The sequence below is a fragment of the Tenrec ecaudatus genome, chromosome 8 (genome assembly GCF_050624435.1).
Source record: "Tenrec ecaudatus isolate mTenEca1 chromosome 8, mTenEca1.hap1, whole genome shotgun sequence".
Taxonomy (NCBI): Eukaryota; Metazoa; Chordata; class Mammalia; order Afrosoricida; family Tenrecidae; genus Tenrec; species Tenrec ecaudatus.
The window spans coordinates 25,661,396-25,679,139 of NC_134537.1; the positions used below are offsets into that span (position 1 = coordinate 25,661,396).

General features: G+C 47.4%; 1 protein-coding gene across 1 annotated transcript in view; it reads right to left on the minus strand.

The window, feature by feature from the left end:
- Positions 1–17,744, minus strand: part of PARL (presenilin associated rhomboid like) — a 45,440-nt gene that overhangs the window by 26,683 nt on the left and 1,013 nt on the right. The window contains exons 2-3 of the mRNA XM_075556117.1: positions 4,015–4,210; positions 2,907–3,047 (exon numbers count right to left, since the gene is read on the minus strand). Coding sequence (XP_075412232.1) covers positions 2,907–3,047; positions 4,015–4,210 — 337 coding nt within the window. The remainder of the gene's footprint in view (positions 1–2,906; positions 3,048–4,014; positions 4,211–17,744) is intronic.

Below are 17,744 nucleotides of genomic sequence, written 5' to 3' on the forward strand. Positions count from 1 at the left end.
ATCATATCACTGGGTGCATACCTCCATGATATTGATCACTGAAGACAAACGGGTGCATAAGCAAATGTGGTGAAGAAAGCAGATGGTGCCCAGCTATCAAAAGATATAGCATCTGGGGTCTTAAAGGCTTGAAGGTAAAAAAGCAACCATCTAGCTCAGAAGCAACAAAGCCCACATGGAAGAAGCACACCAGCCTGTGCGATCACGAGGTATTGAAGGGATCAGATATCAGGCATCATCAGACCAAAAAAATCTTATCATAGTGAATGAAGGGGAAGTACAGAGTGGAGACCCAAAGTCCATTTATAAGCCACTGGACATCCCCTGACAGAAGGAGCTCGGGGAGTAGACGAGCCAGGCAGGATGCGATGTAGCAACGATGAAAAATACAACTTTCCTCTAGTTCCTAAATGCTTCCTCCTCCCCTACTATCATGATCCCAATCCTTACAAATCTGGCTAGAACAGAGGGTGTAGACTGGTACAGATAGGAACTGGAAACACAGGGAAGCCAGGGTGGATGATCCCTTCAGGACCAGTGGTGTGAGTGGTGATACTGGGAGAGTAGAGGGAGAGTGGGTTGGAAAGAGGGAACCAATTACAAGGATCTACATGTGACCTCCTCCCTGGGGGACGGACAACAGAAGAGTGGGTGAAGGGAGACATTGGAGAGGTCAAGATATGACAAAATAATTTATAAATTATCAAGGGTTCGTGAGAGGAGGGGGAACGGGGAGGGAGGGGAAAAAATGAGGAGCTGATGCCAGGGGCTTAAGTGGGGAGCAAATGCTTTGAGAAGGATGAGGGCAATGAATGTACAAATGTGCTTTACACAATTGATGTATGTATGGATTGTGATAAGAGTTGTATGAGTCTCTAATAAAACAATTTTAAAAAGAAGAAGAAAGAAATCCCATGCCTGAGCGAGGCCGAGGATTTGTTCTGCAACCTTGAAGACGTGGGAGGGAGGGAGGGAGACGGGCAGGCCTGGGGAGGGAGGGTTGAGAGGTACAGAAAGCAAAACTGGCCAGGTGTCTAGAAGTTCATTATGATACTGTTCATTCACCTTTTGTTAGTGCTTTCTAACTATGGCATTGAACCAGATGTTGGATACTGACTCAAACTGCAGGACAGGGGGGAATCCAAGTTACAAAAAAGAGTTTCAGAAAAGTACTTGTAACTGGTAACGGTAGTGCAATTGTAAGCAACTGGATCTTAATTCATCAACAATAGTAGTGTGGCAGGGGCTCCCAGGACGCTCATGCCCTATGGTATATGCTGTTCTGCTTTGTCTTAATGCGTTTAGATTTTATATTTTCCAACCGATTATTGGTTCAATTTGTTAATTTAATTATTTGTTTAATTCTGTCACCCATTATGCAGACTACTTGTGTGGTTTATCAGCATCCCCAAGAACTAGTCACATACTGCACAGGTGTGTGAGTAACTGCCGCTTTCTGACGGGCCCAGGCTGACGGTTCAGGCCCACTATCCTGAAAGAAGTCCTGCTCACGCCGGTCGTTCTCCCAGCACAGGGACCTCCGTGGTTCTTCTGGCCCCGAGCCGCTCCTGCTCTGAAACGGCTCAAGCTTCTTCCAGGTGTCTCTGAGGGAACGGGGAAGAGGAGCCTTTCTTCGCTACCCGGAACGCCGGCCTAACATTAGCAACAAAAGGCAAGGCTTCCTCCTCAAGCTCCCCCGCCAACAGTGCGTTGCTAGGAAGGGAAAAGTGATGAAAATCAGCCCTCTCCACTTCTGTCATGGCTCTAAGGGGTGAACTGGAGGGGTGGTGTGCGGGCAGAAAGCCAGGGGAGGACATGTGACGCCTCGTTCCCTGCAGCGTGACTCAGCAACAAAAAGAAAGGCGCTAGCAAGCACGGAGAAGCCGGCAAGAACCTGAAATGTGGCGTGCTACGTGGAAAAAGCCCCATGATGAAGACATTCTGGAAAAGGCAAAGCCACCGAGAACAGACGGTCCCAGGGCTCAGGGGAAGGCAGGCAGGATGGACAGGTGGAGCAGCTACTCAGTGCCATCAAGGTAATTCTGACTCACAGTGACCCTGTAGGACAGGCTAAAACTGCCCCTGTGGGTCTCTGAGACTGTAACCCTTCCGTGATCGGTTCCCCTATGGAGTGGCAGGAGGTGTCGAATTAGCAGCTGGATGTGTACATCAGAATACCGTCAGGCTCCTAAGGCACTGCAGGTCAGCGAACTGTTGTCTCTTTGTACGGCCTTCTTGCATGCTCATTCTCAGGGCACAGCTAGAAACACTCAACCTGTAGTCTTTGGATACGCAAGCATCGTGCCACCGAGCAGCTCTTTAAAGTCCACATCATAACCCTGCCCCTCCACATGACGCTGTTTGAGAGTGTCCTGTGGGGTTCAAGAGTCTAAAATAACCCAGCAAGAAGATGTAAGTAAAACAACGGCCCCTTAGGAGGCAGCAGGGCTGGAATACCCACTGCCATCCAGTCCCTTTGACTCATGGCGACCCTGTGGGTAGGGCTTCTGAGGCTGTGAATCCCTACGGGATAAGATGCCAACAGATAGCCTATAGGAGGCTCTATCAACAGACAGCCTCCTCTCGCCCCCCCTGGGGGACGGGACTGCTTGTCTGAACTGTCGACCGACAGTGTCACCAGGGCGAGGTGTGGGCCCCAGAAGAGAGCCACTTACTAACTCACCCTGGTGATTTCTGGTCAGTATCACTGTCAAGTACACCACTACCAAAACATTTATAAACACTTCCTGGGACCGGATGATGCTAGAGAGCAATGTGAAGTGCCTGGCTTCCCCTCTACTCTACTTACTGGTGCATCAGTGTCTAATGCTGCTATTGCTGAAAACGCTTCCAAAAGAACCGACTTCAAGAACTGCGATCCAAGGAGAAAGCCATGTTAATCTTACCTCCTTTCTGAATTCTCCTTCCTTCTGGGGTCTGATGCTATCCAACCAGTCAGCTTTTAAACCATCAAAATAGCTCTGGACTCTAGATTTCAGTGATTCATATTGCCAGATAGCAGCTGATCCAAATGCACAGCCTGTAAACTAAACAAAATCAGGTACATTAAAAATATACTTAAAGAGGGAAAGCAGAGAGCTATCTATACACATTTCCAAGGGCATGGTTCGCTTTTGTGATTTTTCAAAGCCAACAGGAGAAAGCACTTAGCCCAGTGTTGGATGCATACACGACACGTGTTTTAACGACACCTGGTAGTGGGGAGGACATCAACCACTTCCTAAGGGGTCAGTGTCCAACACCCGCTGGGCCAGTCCAAAGCTGGGGATTTTCTCATAAAAGTCAAAATGCTAACTTAGGGTTACTTTGAATTCCGCACCTAATACAGGGCTCCTACGTTCCTGCTCTAGAGCGGGGTTCTAATTGCAAATGTAATTGTTAGGCAGATAGGCAGGGATGGGATGTCCATTGACGCATGCCCAGGAGAGCCAGCATAGAACAAAGGCCTGGGTTTTCCCGCCGGTGGGCAGGGGTGGGCACTAATCCTGGATCGGCCCACCTGGACCAGGTGAATTCAAACTAGCCAATGGGGTCGATTGGGGTCGTCCACCACGCTTCCCCCGGGAGTCCTTGAAAAGGCAGGAGCCAGAGGGAGAGGGGGAGAGAAACGAAAGGAACTGGGAAGAGAACTTGAGAAAGAACTTGAGACAGTCTTTTTGGGAGGAGAACTTGGGAGAGAGATCTTTGCGTGACCCTGAGCAGTCTCTGCCAGGCCGCATGGTCGAAAGGAATCCTATGGTGCCGCGTAAAACCTGAAGCTTCTTTTAACTCTCATTAAATTCACTTGGATCACGAGCCAGGCTTCGGCGTGAATTCTTTCTTGTGCGGAGCCAAGGACCGAGGTGTGACTCTAGCCCGGAGAGAGAGATCTTACCTAATCAGAGTTCATGACCCTGGTGTCTGGGGCCTTTTATGGCAGTCCTTTAAGGACAAATGACCCCTGAACACTGTACCCGTGGCAGGGTGGGGAACTTGCAGGGAGTGAGCTCTTACCCCAACAGTGAACACGAAAGGCTTTATCAGCGTCCTTATAGGCGAGGGAGAAGGATAAAAGACCGTTTCTTCAACAGGAGGAATCAAGGAACTTCTCCTGTGCGCTTTACCACTCAGCCCTGCGTCTGCTCTTTGAGGCTCAGCCTTCCTGGGTGGTTTCCTGAATCCACATTTTTGCTGAATAAAAAGATTAAACCTATGAAGGGGAGGAAAGAGAAAAAAACGGATTAGAAACAGAGCTGTGCCCCACAAGCATCAACCACAGAGCCCCCCACTTAGTCTGCACCCCCCAGCTCCATTTCTTCTCCCTGGGCAGCCCCAGGAGAGCCAGGACCCTTGGTCCCGGGTGGGAGTCAAGACCAAACCATCTTGACTGAGCCTTTGTGAAAAGGAGGGGAGAACGTTCATCACCAAAGTCATCTGTATCCACTGTGCACGCAGAGAGAGGCAGGAAGGAGGCCTGTCATAAACTGCAGAACCCTAGTGGTCAGTTTTAATCAGCAGAGAGTTTATTTGGAGTTTGGGGGTCAATTTCCAGAAGAAAACAAACATTAGAGGCAAGCCTTGAGAAGGATGAGGGCAATGAATGTACAATGTGCTTTACACAATTGATGTATGTATGGATTGTGGTAAGAGTTGCATGAGCCCCTAATAAAATGATTTTTTTTTAAAAAAGGCAAGCCTTATCCACTTGTCTGCCTGTGTTGCGTGTTGCTGTGATGCTGGAAGCGATGCGTGCCACCAGTCTTTCAAATGCCAGCAGGTCATCCACGGTGGACAGCTTGCAGCAGCAGAGCTTCCAGACTAGGAAAAGGATGGGGCGATCCGCTTCTCCACTTCTGAGGGACGCGCCATCGGAAGCCTTCTGCAGAGCAGAGAACTTTGTCAGGCTTAGCACTGGAAGACCCTGAGACAGATCGGAAGGCACTCAAACCTAAGCACTTCCCAAAGAGCTAGCCACAGACTCTTTGGGGGAGGGAATCACTGCCACTGAGGCAATCCTGACTCATGCAGACCTATCGAGCAGGACAGGACCGCCCCTGCGGGTTTCCAAGACCGCAACTCTTCATGGGAGCAGAAACCCTCAGCTTTCCCCCTCCACGCAGCTAGGAGTCTCAAACTAACCAGCCCAACACGTAACCGCTAAGCCAACAAGGCAGAGTCGACCTAATGACATGGAAGGAGTAAAAATGTCAGGACCTTCCTTTGTTGATGGAGCATGACACAAAATAAGAAGAAACAACTCCAAGCGTCTATTAGTAAATGAAACGTGAAATGTATGAAGTATGAATCCAGCAAATTAGCATTTATCAATAACGAAACAGGATGCAAAAAGATCACTATCATTGGTGTCAGAGAGCTAAAATGGACTGGTCTTGGTCATTTTGAGTCAGATAATCATCCAATTTGCTATGTCAAAAACGACAAATTCAACAGACATGGCTTCGCATTCATCATCACAAAGAACATTTCAAGATGTATCCTGAAGCAAAATGCTGCCTGTGATAGGATAATATCTACATGCCTACAAGGAGATCCCATCAATACAACTATTAGTCACATTTCAATACCAACCACTCTTTAAGAAACCTATCAACTTCTTGTCTGAAACTGATCAAACATGCAATCAAGATGCATTGATAATTACTGGCAATTAGAGTGTGCGGGTTGGCGGCATTCTGTGATGCTCACCTTCCCAACAAGATCACTGAAGATAAAGTGGGTGCATAAGCAAATGTGAAGAAAGCTGATGGTGTCCAGCTATTAAAAGACATAGCATCTGGGGTCTTAAAGGCTTGAAGGCAAACAAGCAGCCAGCTAGCAGGGAAGCAATAAAACCCACATGGAAGAAGCACACCAGTCTGTGTGATCACAAGGTGTCATGGGATCAGATATGAGGCATCAGAAGACCTAAAACAAGCAATTATATAGATGTAAACAAGGTGGGTCAGAGTGGAAACACAAAGCCCATCTGTAGACAATTGGACAGCCCCTCACAGAAGGGTGGCAAGGAAGGGACAAGTCAATCAGGATGCAGTATAGCACTGATGAAACACACATCATTCCCCAGGTTCTTTAATGCTTCTCCCTCCCCACCCATGCCTGGTCGCCCCCTACTATCATGACCCCAGTTTACCTCACAAATCTGGCTAGACCAGAGCATGTACACTAGTACAGATAAGAGCTCTCATGGAATCCAGGATAGATAAACCTCTCAGGAACAGTAATGGGAGTAACAATACCATGATGGTTGGGGGAAGACTGGGGAGAAAGGGTACACTGATCACAATGATAGACATATAACAACACCCCCAGGGAGACAAACAAAAGAAACGTGGGTGAAGGGAGACGGTGGATGGTGTGAGAGATGAAAATAATAATAACCCTATAATGCCTAAATTTTTAATTTCATGAAAAAATTTATTTTGTTTTTACTCTTTACTTTCATAGTTATCAATATATATAAAATGACCAAATATATATAAAATTTGGAATGTTTTTTAAATGTAACCAAATTGTCACATTTATCCATGGATTTATAATAAATGTTACAATTAAATATTACGAAAACGTTGTGCTCGGCATTATAGGGATAATTTATAATTTATAAAGGGGTCACAAAGGTGGAGGAAGGAGGATAAAAAAAAAACTGATACCAAGGGCTCAAGTTGAAAGAAAATGTTTTGAAAATGATGATGGCAACAAATGTACAATGTTTTGAAAATGATGATGGCAACAAATGTACAAAGGTACTTGATACAACTGATGTATGTATTGTTATAAAAGCTGTAAGAACCCCCGATAAAAAGATTTATACATTAAAAAAAGAATGTGTAAATTGGAAACAGAAGATCAAACAATTGGAAAATATGGTCTTGGTGACAGAAACAAACCTGGAGATCATATGATGAATTTTGCAAAATCAGTGATTTCCCCAAACACATTTTTCAAATACAAAAATGGCAGCTATACACCTGGACCTCACCAGATGGCCTACACAGGAATCACATGGATTTCATCTGTGGGAAGAGATGCCAGAGAAGCTCAATATCATTGGCCAAAGCAAGGCCATGGGTTGTCTGTGGAGTGGACTACCAATAGCTCATATGCAAATTCAAAATGAAGAAAGTTCCTTACATGATGTAGTATCATTCTGGATTCTATGCCTGTGACTATTAGCCCATTTTGGAGGGCCTTCTCTGTTCCAGAATTAGGGTGGGTGGTCTTCGGAGTCCTGATGTAGTGGCCTACATGTTGGGCCGCTAACCTCAAGGTCAGCAGTTTGAAACTGTCAGACACTCCACAGGCAAGGTTACAGTCTGGGCAACCCAAAGGTAGTTCTGCTGTCCTAGAGGGTGACTCTGATCAGAACTGGCTCGATGGCAGTGGGTCAGAGTGAGTTGCTGAAGTCTGACCTTAGTAGAAGGTCTGAACCAAGTGATACCCTTGTTTCCTTTGGAGTATCTTGACTGGAGGGCGTGGTTTACAACATCAGCCCTTGTTTTCTTTAGAGTTATGGGCCTCCAAGAAATAAAGCACACTGCATCCATCAAAGCCATCCTCGGTGTGAAGGGCCCTCAGAGCCAGAGAGAAATCCCGGCACCACCGGAAGAGCACACCCAAGATCTCTGTCTGCAGTGGCTGAGGCTGCAGGACCAGGTGCACCAGACTGTGGCAAGGGGGCTCTGGGGCCCTGCTCCTCATCTATGAGACAGAGGGACAGGCGAGCTGCCTTCCTGGCCTGCGAGGACCAAAGCCAGAGACCACGTGGATGCGAGGCTGAGGAGAGGTGGTGCTGTGACCAGTGTCGAGCCAGTCCCTTCTCTAACAACCCCCCTTTATTTTGAGTCTTGTCCATGAGTTCTGAGTGGCCGTCGTGACTGACCCAGCGTAGGTGAAGAGGGGTGTGGGGGGCACAGGTGGTGTCGGAACAGGTAAAGAAGGATGGACCATGGAGACATGTCTGACCCCTGCCTTGTGGCACTAGGGAAGCCAGGGTACATCAGATATGGCCTCCCATGCCACGTACTGCAAATATATTCCACCTCGATTTAGAGACCACAGGGGCACTGGGCACGAGTGACAGCTGACGAGCTGTGGGATGACATCAAGACACCATCTACGAAGAAACAAAAAATCAAACTCACTGTCCTGGAGTTGATGCTGACTCACAGCACCCTAAAGGACAGGGTAGAACTACCCCTGTGAGTTTCTGAGACTAATTCTTTGTGGGAGTAGAAAGCCCTGTCCTTCCCCCTCTGAGTGGCTGGTGGTTTAGAAATGCTGACCTTGTGGTGAGCAGCCCAACTCGCCATCACTATGCCAGCAGGGCTCCTCTGAAGAAAGCAAAAGGTCATTCAAAGACAAGGAACAAAGGGAAAAACCAAAGTGGACGCTAGAAGACTCAAAGTTGTTCTTGAGAACGGAGTAGCTAAACATAAATTGGGTAAGTGAAGAAGTAGAAGAGCTAAACAGAAAATTTCACACGGCAGCTCACAAAGACAACCGTGTGCCAGGATCATGATTCACAGGTATCTCATTTTCTCTGGTCTTCCTTATGTACCGTCAAGCTTTTACAGGCATAGGGGTGCTTGGAAACACCATGGCTTTGGTCTGGTGCACTTGAGCCCTCAACGGACGCATCTGTTCTTGCACATTTGAGAGCCCGAGGCAGTCCATTATTGGAACTATGACTGCGGTATCCGGGAACACTGTGTGTCAAGGCCACATAAAATCCCCGACAACAGGAAAGGCAGTGGAGTGTTATGATGAAATGTGCAAAGACCTGGAGTTGGAAAGTGAAAGATGATGAACGTAGTCAGCATTTCTCAAGCTGAAAGAAATGGGCGGGGGTGGGGGAGAGGTTTTAAGTTTCAAGTTACAAGACTGATGGATTCTATGGGTAAAGTACTGAATGATTCATGAAGGGTGCAGTGTAGCAGCAATAAAACATACAACTTGCTTCCAGTTCCTAAATGCTTCACCACTTCTCCTTATCATGATCCCAATTCTACCTTACAAATCTGACAAGACCAGAGGATGTACACTGGTACAGATAGGAACTGGAAACACAGGGAATCCAGGACAAATGATCCCTTCAGGACCAGAGGTGAGAGTGGTGATACCGGGAGGGTGGGGTGGAAAGGGGGAACCAATTACAGGGAGCTACATATAACCTCATCCGTGGGAGATGGACAACAGAAAAGTGGGTGAAGGGAGACGTCAGACAGTGTAAGATATGACAAAATAATAATTTATAAATTATCAAGTGTTCATGAGGGAGGGGGAAGAGGGGAGGTGTGGGGAGGGGGTAAATGAGAAGCTGATGCCAGGGGCTTAAGTGGAGAGCAAATGTTTTGAGAATGATGAGGGTAACAAATGTACAAATGTGCTTTATACAATAGATGTATGTATGGATTGTGATAAGAGTTGTATGAGCCCCCAATAAAATTATTTTTATAAATAAACCTTAACGATCTCAGTGCAAAAAAAAGAACTGGTCAGTGTTCCACCATTTCAAGGGGCAGCCTAGGATCAACAGGCAGTGATACTGAAGAAAGAAGTCCAAGCTGCACTGACAGCATTACGCGAAAACATGGCTCCAGGAACTGACAGAATACCCAGTGAACTTTATCAGCAAGTCCATGTAGCCCTGGAAGCACTCTTTCATCTATGCCAAGGCATCTGGAAGACAGCTAGCTACCTAGAGATCCAAAGGTGCCCCCGTTCAAAAGAAAGGTGACCCATCAGAATACGGACATTATTAAAAATATCATTGCGATCACAAGCAAGTAAAATTTCGCTGAATACGAAAAAACAAAGCAGTTGCAACAGTACAGTGGCAGAGAACTGCAAGGAATCCGAGCCAGATTCAGAAGGGGACACGGCATGAGGAAACCAGGAAGCTGCTTACTTGTGGGCTATTGACTACGCTAAGGCATTCAACTGGGTGGATCACAATGAACTACCACATATGATCGAGTCTAAGCCAACCCGAAACTTGCAAACTAAACTTTTCAAAACTTTATTGTGAAAATTTCGGGTCGGCTTTTACCTGAGTATATACGGTATGTGTCAGACTGTCCCCCATGTTTGCCTGCGCCCCTGTGAAAAGTCCTGCACCAACTGGAAAGAACATGCCTTTATCAAGACCCAGCGAACCCAGGGCGATGGTGACCATGATGGAACCAGAGGAGGAGACGGCCATGATGGCCGATGATGGCCATCTGGAGCTCGGCCTGCACTGTCCACCCAGGAGGGGCCAAGGCCGTTCCTCATGTCTGTACACACCCTGTTCCCCCTCACTCTGTCTGCACCCCGGTGAGAAATGAACTTTGCTGCTTGAAACCCACTTAGCCTCCTGACTGAATTAAGTCTTCTCTCAACTGCCTTCTCAGCTTACACTACGCATACCATTGCAAAGAATGGCAATTCCAGAGCAGTTCATGGTGTTCACGATGAGCTTTTATACACTGACCACACCACAGGCATTTGGACAGAACAAGGAGATGCTGCATGTTAAAATCGGGAAAGGTGTGTGTCAGGGCTCTGTCCTTTCACCAACGACACATCAGACAAAGGCCTTATTACTAAAATCTACAATACTCTGCTTGCTTCAAAAAACTAATTGCCAACTTGAGAGTTGAGCAAAGGACTAGAACAGAAGTTTCACGGGGGCAGAAATCCAAATGGCCAACAAATATATGAGAAAATGTTCCCGATCTTTAGCCATAAGAGAAATGCAAATTAAAACAACAATGAGGTACCACCTAACACCCTCAAATGTAGCCCAATTAAAAAAATCAGAAAGCAACAAGTGTTGGAGGAGCTGAAGGGAGACAGGAACTCTCGTCCACTGCTGGTGGACTTGTATGTATGTATGACCACTATGGAAATCTATCTGGCAATATCTAAAACAGGTGGTTATCGAGTTATCATATGACCCAGCAATCCCCCTACTGGGCATATACCCAGAAGAAGCAAGAAACAAACCAAGGCCAGACATCTGTGCTCCAATGTTCATTGCGACACAGTTCACAATTGCAAGGAGTTGGAAGCAACCCAATTTTCCATCAACTGAGGATTGGATTAAAATACTGTGGTACATACATACAATGGAGCACTACGCATCGCTGAAAAGCAGTGGTGAACGTATGAAGCACATAGCGGCATGGGAAGAACTGGAGAAAATCATGCTAAGTGAAGTAAGTCAGGCACAAAAGGACAAGTACAACATGAGCCCACTCAGGGAAAGAGGGACCAGATTTCAATCCAGTGCCCCAAGGTGTGAATGCAACATTCTGGCATGGAGTAGGGAACCAGTGGAGAGGTCTGGGAGGCTGGCCCCAGCACCAAATACTAAGTGGATGCCTGCCCCTCCCCCCAGAAGAATTTATTTCAAAGGACAGCATTGAATCTGCAGTTCGGAGCACATGGGAGCAGATGAAGGCGGAGTAGGAGAGAGTGGAGCACAGCCTGGCCCACCAGGCCCTAAGGATGATGACCCCAATTAGAACAGCCAGTCCACAGAGAGGCCCACATGGCCAGCCCCACGATGAGACATGACTGTCCCCCACTGACCCATGGCCCTGCGGGAGACAGCACCAGAGACACAGTGTGGGAATTGCGCCCGCCCTGGGGGAGTGCAGCGGAACAGCAAGGGAATGGAGCTGCAAGGTCCCCAGGGAATGCTGAAGGTGGAGTTTGGGGCCAGGGTGTGGTGCTCCAACAGGAAAACACTCCTAAAGGCAACAAAGGATCCTTGAACTAACTACAAAAAAGAAACTGTTACATTTCTTTGAAAGCTACTTTGAATCTTTATTACTCTTAAGCCTTCAACTCTCTCTCTCCTCTGATTCTTCTCCCTTTGAAAGGACCCGGCCTTCTACTGGAGAAAGGAAATGGAGGCTGGCAAATAGGAACTTGCTCAGATTCTGGTGTTATTAACACTCGCTCTTCTGCATTGTTTTCTTTTGTTCTGTTCACTGTTAAACCACAGAGGATTCCCAGGCTTGCTAATGCCAATCACTCTCACCTGAATCCAATTCACAAAATCTAACAAACAAACAAAACCATGGGGTGGGGAGTAGGGCAGATGCCATCCTTCTCCATAAGGACTTAACTATTCCTATTTCTTTTCCTGAATCTTTAATCTGGCTCCCGGTTCTTCTCAAGTGCACTGAAACATGCTCAAAGCTTCTTCCCCCTCTCCACTATCAGCTCCCACAATAACCTCCAAGTTTCTCCCCACCTTGCTGGCCACATTTCTCCAGTGCCTCCTGTGGACCACTCCCTGATCTCCCTCTTAAAGGTAGTCCCCAGGGTTGGATCCAGTTAAGCATGGTATCAACTCTGACTAATGGCTACCCCATGTCTGTCAGAGTAGAACCGTGCTCCCTATGGTTTTCAATAGCTACTTCTTCTGAAGTAGACCACCAAACCTTTCTTCCAAGGCACCTCTGGATGAAACTTGGACTTCCAACCAACCAGTCAGCAGCTGAACATGTTAACCGTTTGCTACTCTCCGAGGTCCCTACAGTGCAGCGGTCCCCTGCCCTGTCCAAGTGTATCTTTGTTTCAAAGATCTAAAGTGTAGTCACTAGATGATGCCATTACTCCCACAAAGTCAGATGCCATGATGCCAAAACACCCAATCCAAACTCCCGGCCGAACCATGCCAACTCGTAGCCGCCCTACAGGACGGGGCAGAACTGTCCCTGCGAGTTTCCGAGGCCATCGGAGTGGAAGGCTGCCTAGTAGAGAACAGAACTCCGTCTTTTTTTGCCGGTGGATCAGCTGGTTTTGAACTGCTGACCTGGTAGTCATCAGCCCAACGCACAGCCACCAAGCCACCAGGTCTCCTCCCACTGTGATGCACTATGCCAAGGGTATCGAGTCCACGAGTCTAACGGGCTCCACTCGGGCTTCTTGTCTTGCCTTCACCGTCCTGAGAGCATGTTACCCTCAAACTCTGTCACAACTGGAGTTTCTCTCCCGCCTCCAAATGAGCCCCTTTGTGGGCCTCATCACTAAAGGAACGGAACCACCACTCACTATCCAAGCGCTCTTGCCCCACCATGAAACGCCAAGTCCTAACATTCCATTAGTTCAGAATCACTCAAAGCTGCCCACATCTCTTTAGCACCAATACAACTCCTTAGCTCAGGCCACAGCCCCTCTGGCCAGGAACCCGCGACCATTTCCTAACAAACCTCCTCCTGGCGCCCAATCTTGTTCCACTCGAATTCTCTTTCACATTTCATTAAGCGCAAATATAGCATGAATGCCCCTGCTTTAAACGAATGACACAATCATTTTTCAACCCCAACAACTTAGCACAAAGAAGTCCCTTCAGTCCGACCCACGACCTCCTCTCTCAGTGGAGCGATCCCTACCACAGTCCCCAGCCCCAAAGCCTTCAGCTACACTTCTTCATGTGCAGCTCCTGTGGTCAGCTCGCCCTCCCCCGTGAGAACGGCATTTTAAATTCTGCTACATGCTCCCCATTGGCTGGGTCCACTCTTCTGAGCCCTTCATTTCCCTGCCTCCTCCTCCCGGAATGCTTTCCTAGCTCCCCAAGTCGGGGTCGGTCTCCCCTGTGTACCAAGTGCCCTGTGTTTACTCGGTATATCTCTCTCAATTATTGCCTGTGTTTCCAATAGATGAGCCTTTTAAAAAATTCCTTGGGTTGTGGTTTTTTCTTTTTTAAAATTATTTTTAAAGTTTCATTGCACTTCATCCACATACCATACAATTTTGTTCAATCACATCGAGTTGTTCAATCATTACCATAGTCAATTTTAGCACACATTCTCCTTCCTTGTACTAATTGTTAGTGTAATTTTTAAATCATTTTACTGGGGCTGTTACCATTCTTATCACAATCCACACATACATCGTGTCAAGCACATTTGTACATATTTTGTCATCATTTTCAAAACATTTTCTTTCTACTTGAGTCCTTGGTATCAGCTCATTTTTCCCTCCCTCCCTCCCTACCCCACTCATGAACCCTTGATAATTTATAAATTCTTTTTTTCATGTCTTACACTTAACGATGTCTCCTTTCACCCACTTTTCTGCTGTCCATTCCCCTAGGAAGGGGTTATATATAGATTATTGTGATCGGTTGCCCCTTTGTCCCCCCACCTTCCCCCTCCCCTCCTTGTATCTCCATCATTATTGGTCTTGAGGGACTATTCAGACGGTATTCACTGCTCGCTCGCTCTCCCACCAAGCCAGCCCCTAATCAGAAGGGAGCTAGCAGAGCTGATCCTCCGAGTCGAGTCGGCAGTGAGCTTTGGAGCTGAGAAGTCATGTTGGAGAGCCCTGGTGGCTTAGCGGTTCTATGTTGAGTCAACTGCAAAATCAGCCATTGGAAACCAGCAGCCCCTCCGCGGGAGAAAGACGGGGCTTTCTCCTCCTGTAGAGGCAGTCTCAGAAGCCCACAGGGGACGTTCCACTTTGTCCTGCAGGTCGCACGAGTCAGAAGTGACTTCACGGCAGTGAGTCTGTTTGTTCGTTTGTTCGGAGCAGTTATGTCAGAAAAAGGAAGAGGGTCAAGAACGACACAGTTCAGGAAACTGAAAGGTGGTAACAGTCACAGAGAAACGAAGTCAGGGGCACCAAATGGGAGCACTGATGAGGGAAGACCAACAAGTGCACGGTGGGCACTGCTGAAAACATCTGTTGTCGGAGAACATACGTGTCCATCAACAGGAGAAAGGATACAGTGAGTACTACTCACTCACATTTACATCCACACACGCACCAAGCAACTACCGACCACACATCCCAGATGAACCCGCAGACCTGGCTGAATTGTCAAACACTCAAGTGCACAAGGCAGGACCACAGTCCTATGAAACACAAGCGAAACCAATCCGTGTGTGTCAGTCCAGGTAGACCCGAGAAACAAATTCATAAACACTCATGTGTTTAAGAGCTTTAAATACAAGAGCAGTTGAATATTGAGTAAACAGCCCAGATCAAGTCCAATATTAGCCCATATGTCTGACACCAATCTATAAAGTCCTCTTCAGACTCACAAAAAACATGCCATGATGCCAAATGCAGGAAGATCACAGGCCAGTGGGTGCCAAGTCTTGTGGATCCAGTGGCAGTAGAAGCATCTAAGTGCTGGCAGGGGTCTCCACGTGGCTCCTCCAATGGGCTGGGCTCATAGGAACAATTCCAAGGATGGCACAGGACCAGACAGGGTGTCATTCTGTTGTACACAGGGTTGCTAAGGACTTGATGGCACATCACAACAATCCTGTGCGAAAATTCAAGTTAAAAACTGCCACTAGCGCTGACTCTAGCATTTACTTACTAGCTGAGTCCTAGCTTCCTTGCTCTCTTCCCACTTCCTCAGAGTAAATGGATCTCCCGTCATTCTAGCTAGACTCTTCATGGGCCTAAACCAACTTGCACAATGCAACCATGCCCTGGCAACAAGGGATTTGAGGATAGACATGTTGTCCAGTTAGCCAGCCAGGTCCGGTTCTATTCAACCTCCAGATTTGTCTGTGGTAGCGGAGCAGATAACTTTCTCTGCTGGGTTTCAACTTAACCGTGCAGTGTCGGACTAGTAAATAAAACTTACTGATCGGTCGTGGAAAACTTCACTTACTGCCATGCTGGAGTAGGTATGGCGGGTTATCTGTCCATCTTCCAGCGGCACAGGACCTCCCACAGAGCCAAAGCCTCCTCAATTTCCAATCTCCGACAGGAGGGGAGTGCCCAGTAAACAACATGCACACAAACCAAATCACACCCACTGTCTCCGAGTGGACTTGGTCTCATAGAGACCCTCCAGGGCAGAGGATAACTGCGTCTTAGAATTTCCAAGACGGTAAATCTTTACAGGAGCAGACAGCCCCATATGTCTTTCAGCCACTGATAAATGAGACAGGTGCATTTGTGGAGAGGGAAGAATCTACATAAACTATGTAAAAGTTTGCACATCAAAATTAATCTCTTAAAATTCATCTGGAATTAATGGATAGAGTTAAACAAGGAAAATATACTGTGTTTACTTAGCTTTCAAGTACTTCACCTCAAGCCACAGTAAGATGGACATCCCAATCTAAAAAATGTAAACTGAAAATTGCTAGTGTTCCCTTGGATGGTCTAGCCACCTGACAAATTATGCATATTTCCATGTTCAATCTTAAACCATGTTTTTTAGAAGTGCTGCCAAAAATTTGGTAATAGCAAAAATGTTTAGCAACCTAGTCAGCCTTGTCTCATGCCACTGTAGAAGGCCAGACAATGATTACTTTAGGTTTTGGGAACCGCTCAGAGGGCCACATTCTCAGCTGGCGGTCACCGTCTGCAGTCCTCCGTATGACCCTCTGGAGCACGGGGGACATAGCGGCTCCGGGGTGGGCTGCTCACCGCAGGTCAGCAGTGAGAAATCACCACCCATCAGGGTTCGCAGCTCGAAATCCTTACAGGAGCAGAAAGCCTCTTCTCCCTCAGAGCAGCTAGTGGGTTCGAACTGCGACCTTGTGGTTAGCACCCCAACTATGCCCCCAGGGCGCCTTCGCCCCATTTCCTCTCTCCCTGCCGGACAATGTTCAACAGCCCTGGTGGGTTTCCAGGAGTGTCACTCTTTACTGGACTGGAGAGGAGGAAGATTTGTCTGTCGCGTGGGGTGGAGCGGAACACTGGTAGTTTCACACTGCTGACCTTGTGGTTAGGCAGCCCAGGTGTAAGCATTGCACCATCAGGGCTGCCATTTACAGTACTTGTGAAAAATGCCAACGCCTGGTCCTATTTCAGACCTATTACATCAGACTCGTACGAACTAGGTCAGATCTGTTTTTCTGATGTCATACTTCTGCATACTAATAACAGAGCTATAAGAAGTCAAAACAGACATGCTTCCTATGAACTGTAGGCGCGCATCTTCAGAAGCAAGGTGGCCAACGCTCTACTTCCAGCTTAGCTAGTCTAAAGCATGCCCACCTCCTGTTTAACCATTTTCAAACTTTCACTATAAAAGGAGAAGCGGGTAAAATGGCACAAGTGGCCGGCACCTGGCTGCTAACCTAAAGGCTGCCGGTTCAAAGCCAGCTGACAGATCCACGGCAGGCTCGACTTCCTGCAGGAAGAGGACACTCATGAGAAACTCCTCAAAGCTTTCCGCTGTAACACACAGGCTCAGAACCCGCTCCACAGTGCCAGTTGTTGTAGACCCATCAGCTCTGTGTGCCACTTCCTCGGGGCACACCAGCCCTCTCTTCTACGCAACATCCCTCTTATTCAAATCACTCTCTCCAAGATGTCATCGGCAAGTGAGTCAGCTTCTTTTGAGACGTTATTTGGTCTGCTTGCCCTCTGCAGGAAGGTCCAGAGCATGTACTTCCTCCAACCACTGCCCAACGGCCAGTGTTCTTCTCAAGTGGTCTTGCACCCAACTTTTACTGGTGGCGCTTCATTATTCAAATACTACAACTGTGTTTTACAAATTCTATCTACCTAACACATCTGCTGCTTCCTCATAAACATTCAGCTTTGCCCCCTTCCTCACACCACTCAATTTGGGAGTACTAAGGAACCAAAAGGATTGTGATCTATCCCACCTCTAAGGTGACACCCAGGGGAGTCAATTAACCCACAGACAGCTCAACCTCTACCTGTGAAAGGGTTTGAAGAAGGATACCTGCAGCCCCAAGTTACAGTGTATCCTTAAAGATACAATGCATGTTCGCTTTCCACAAACT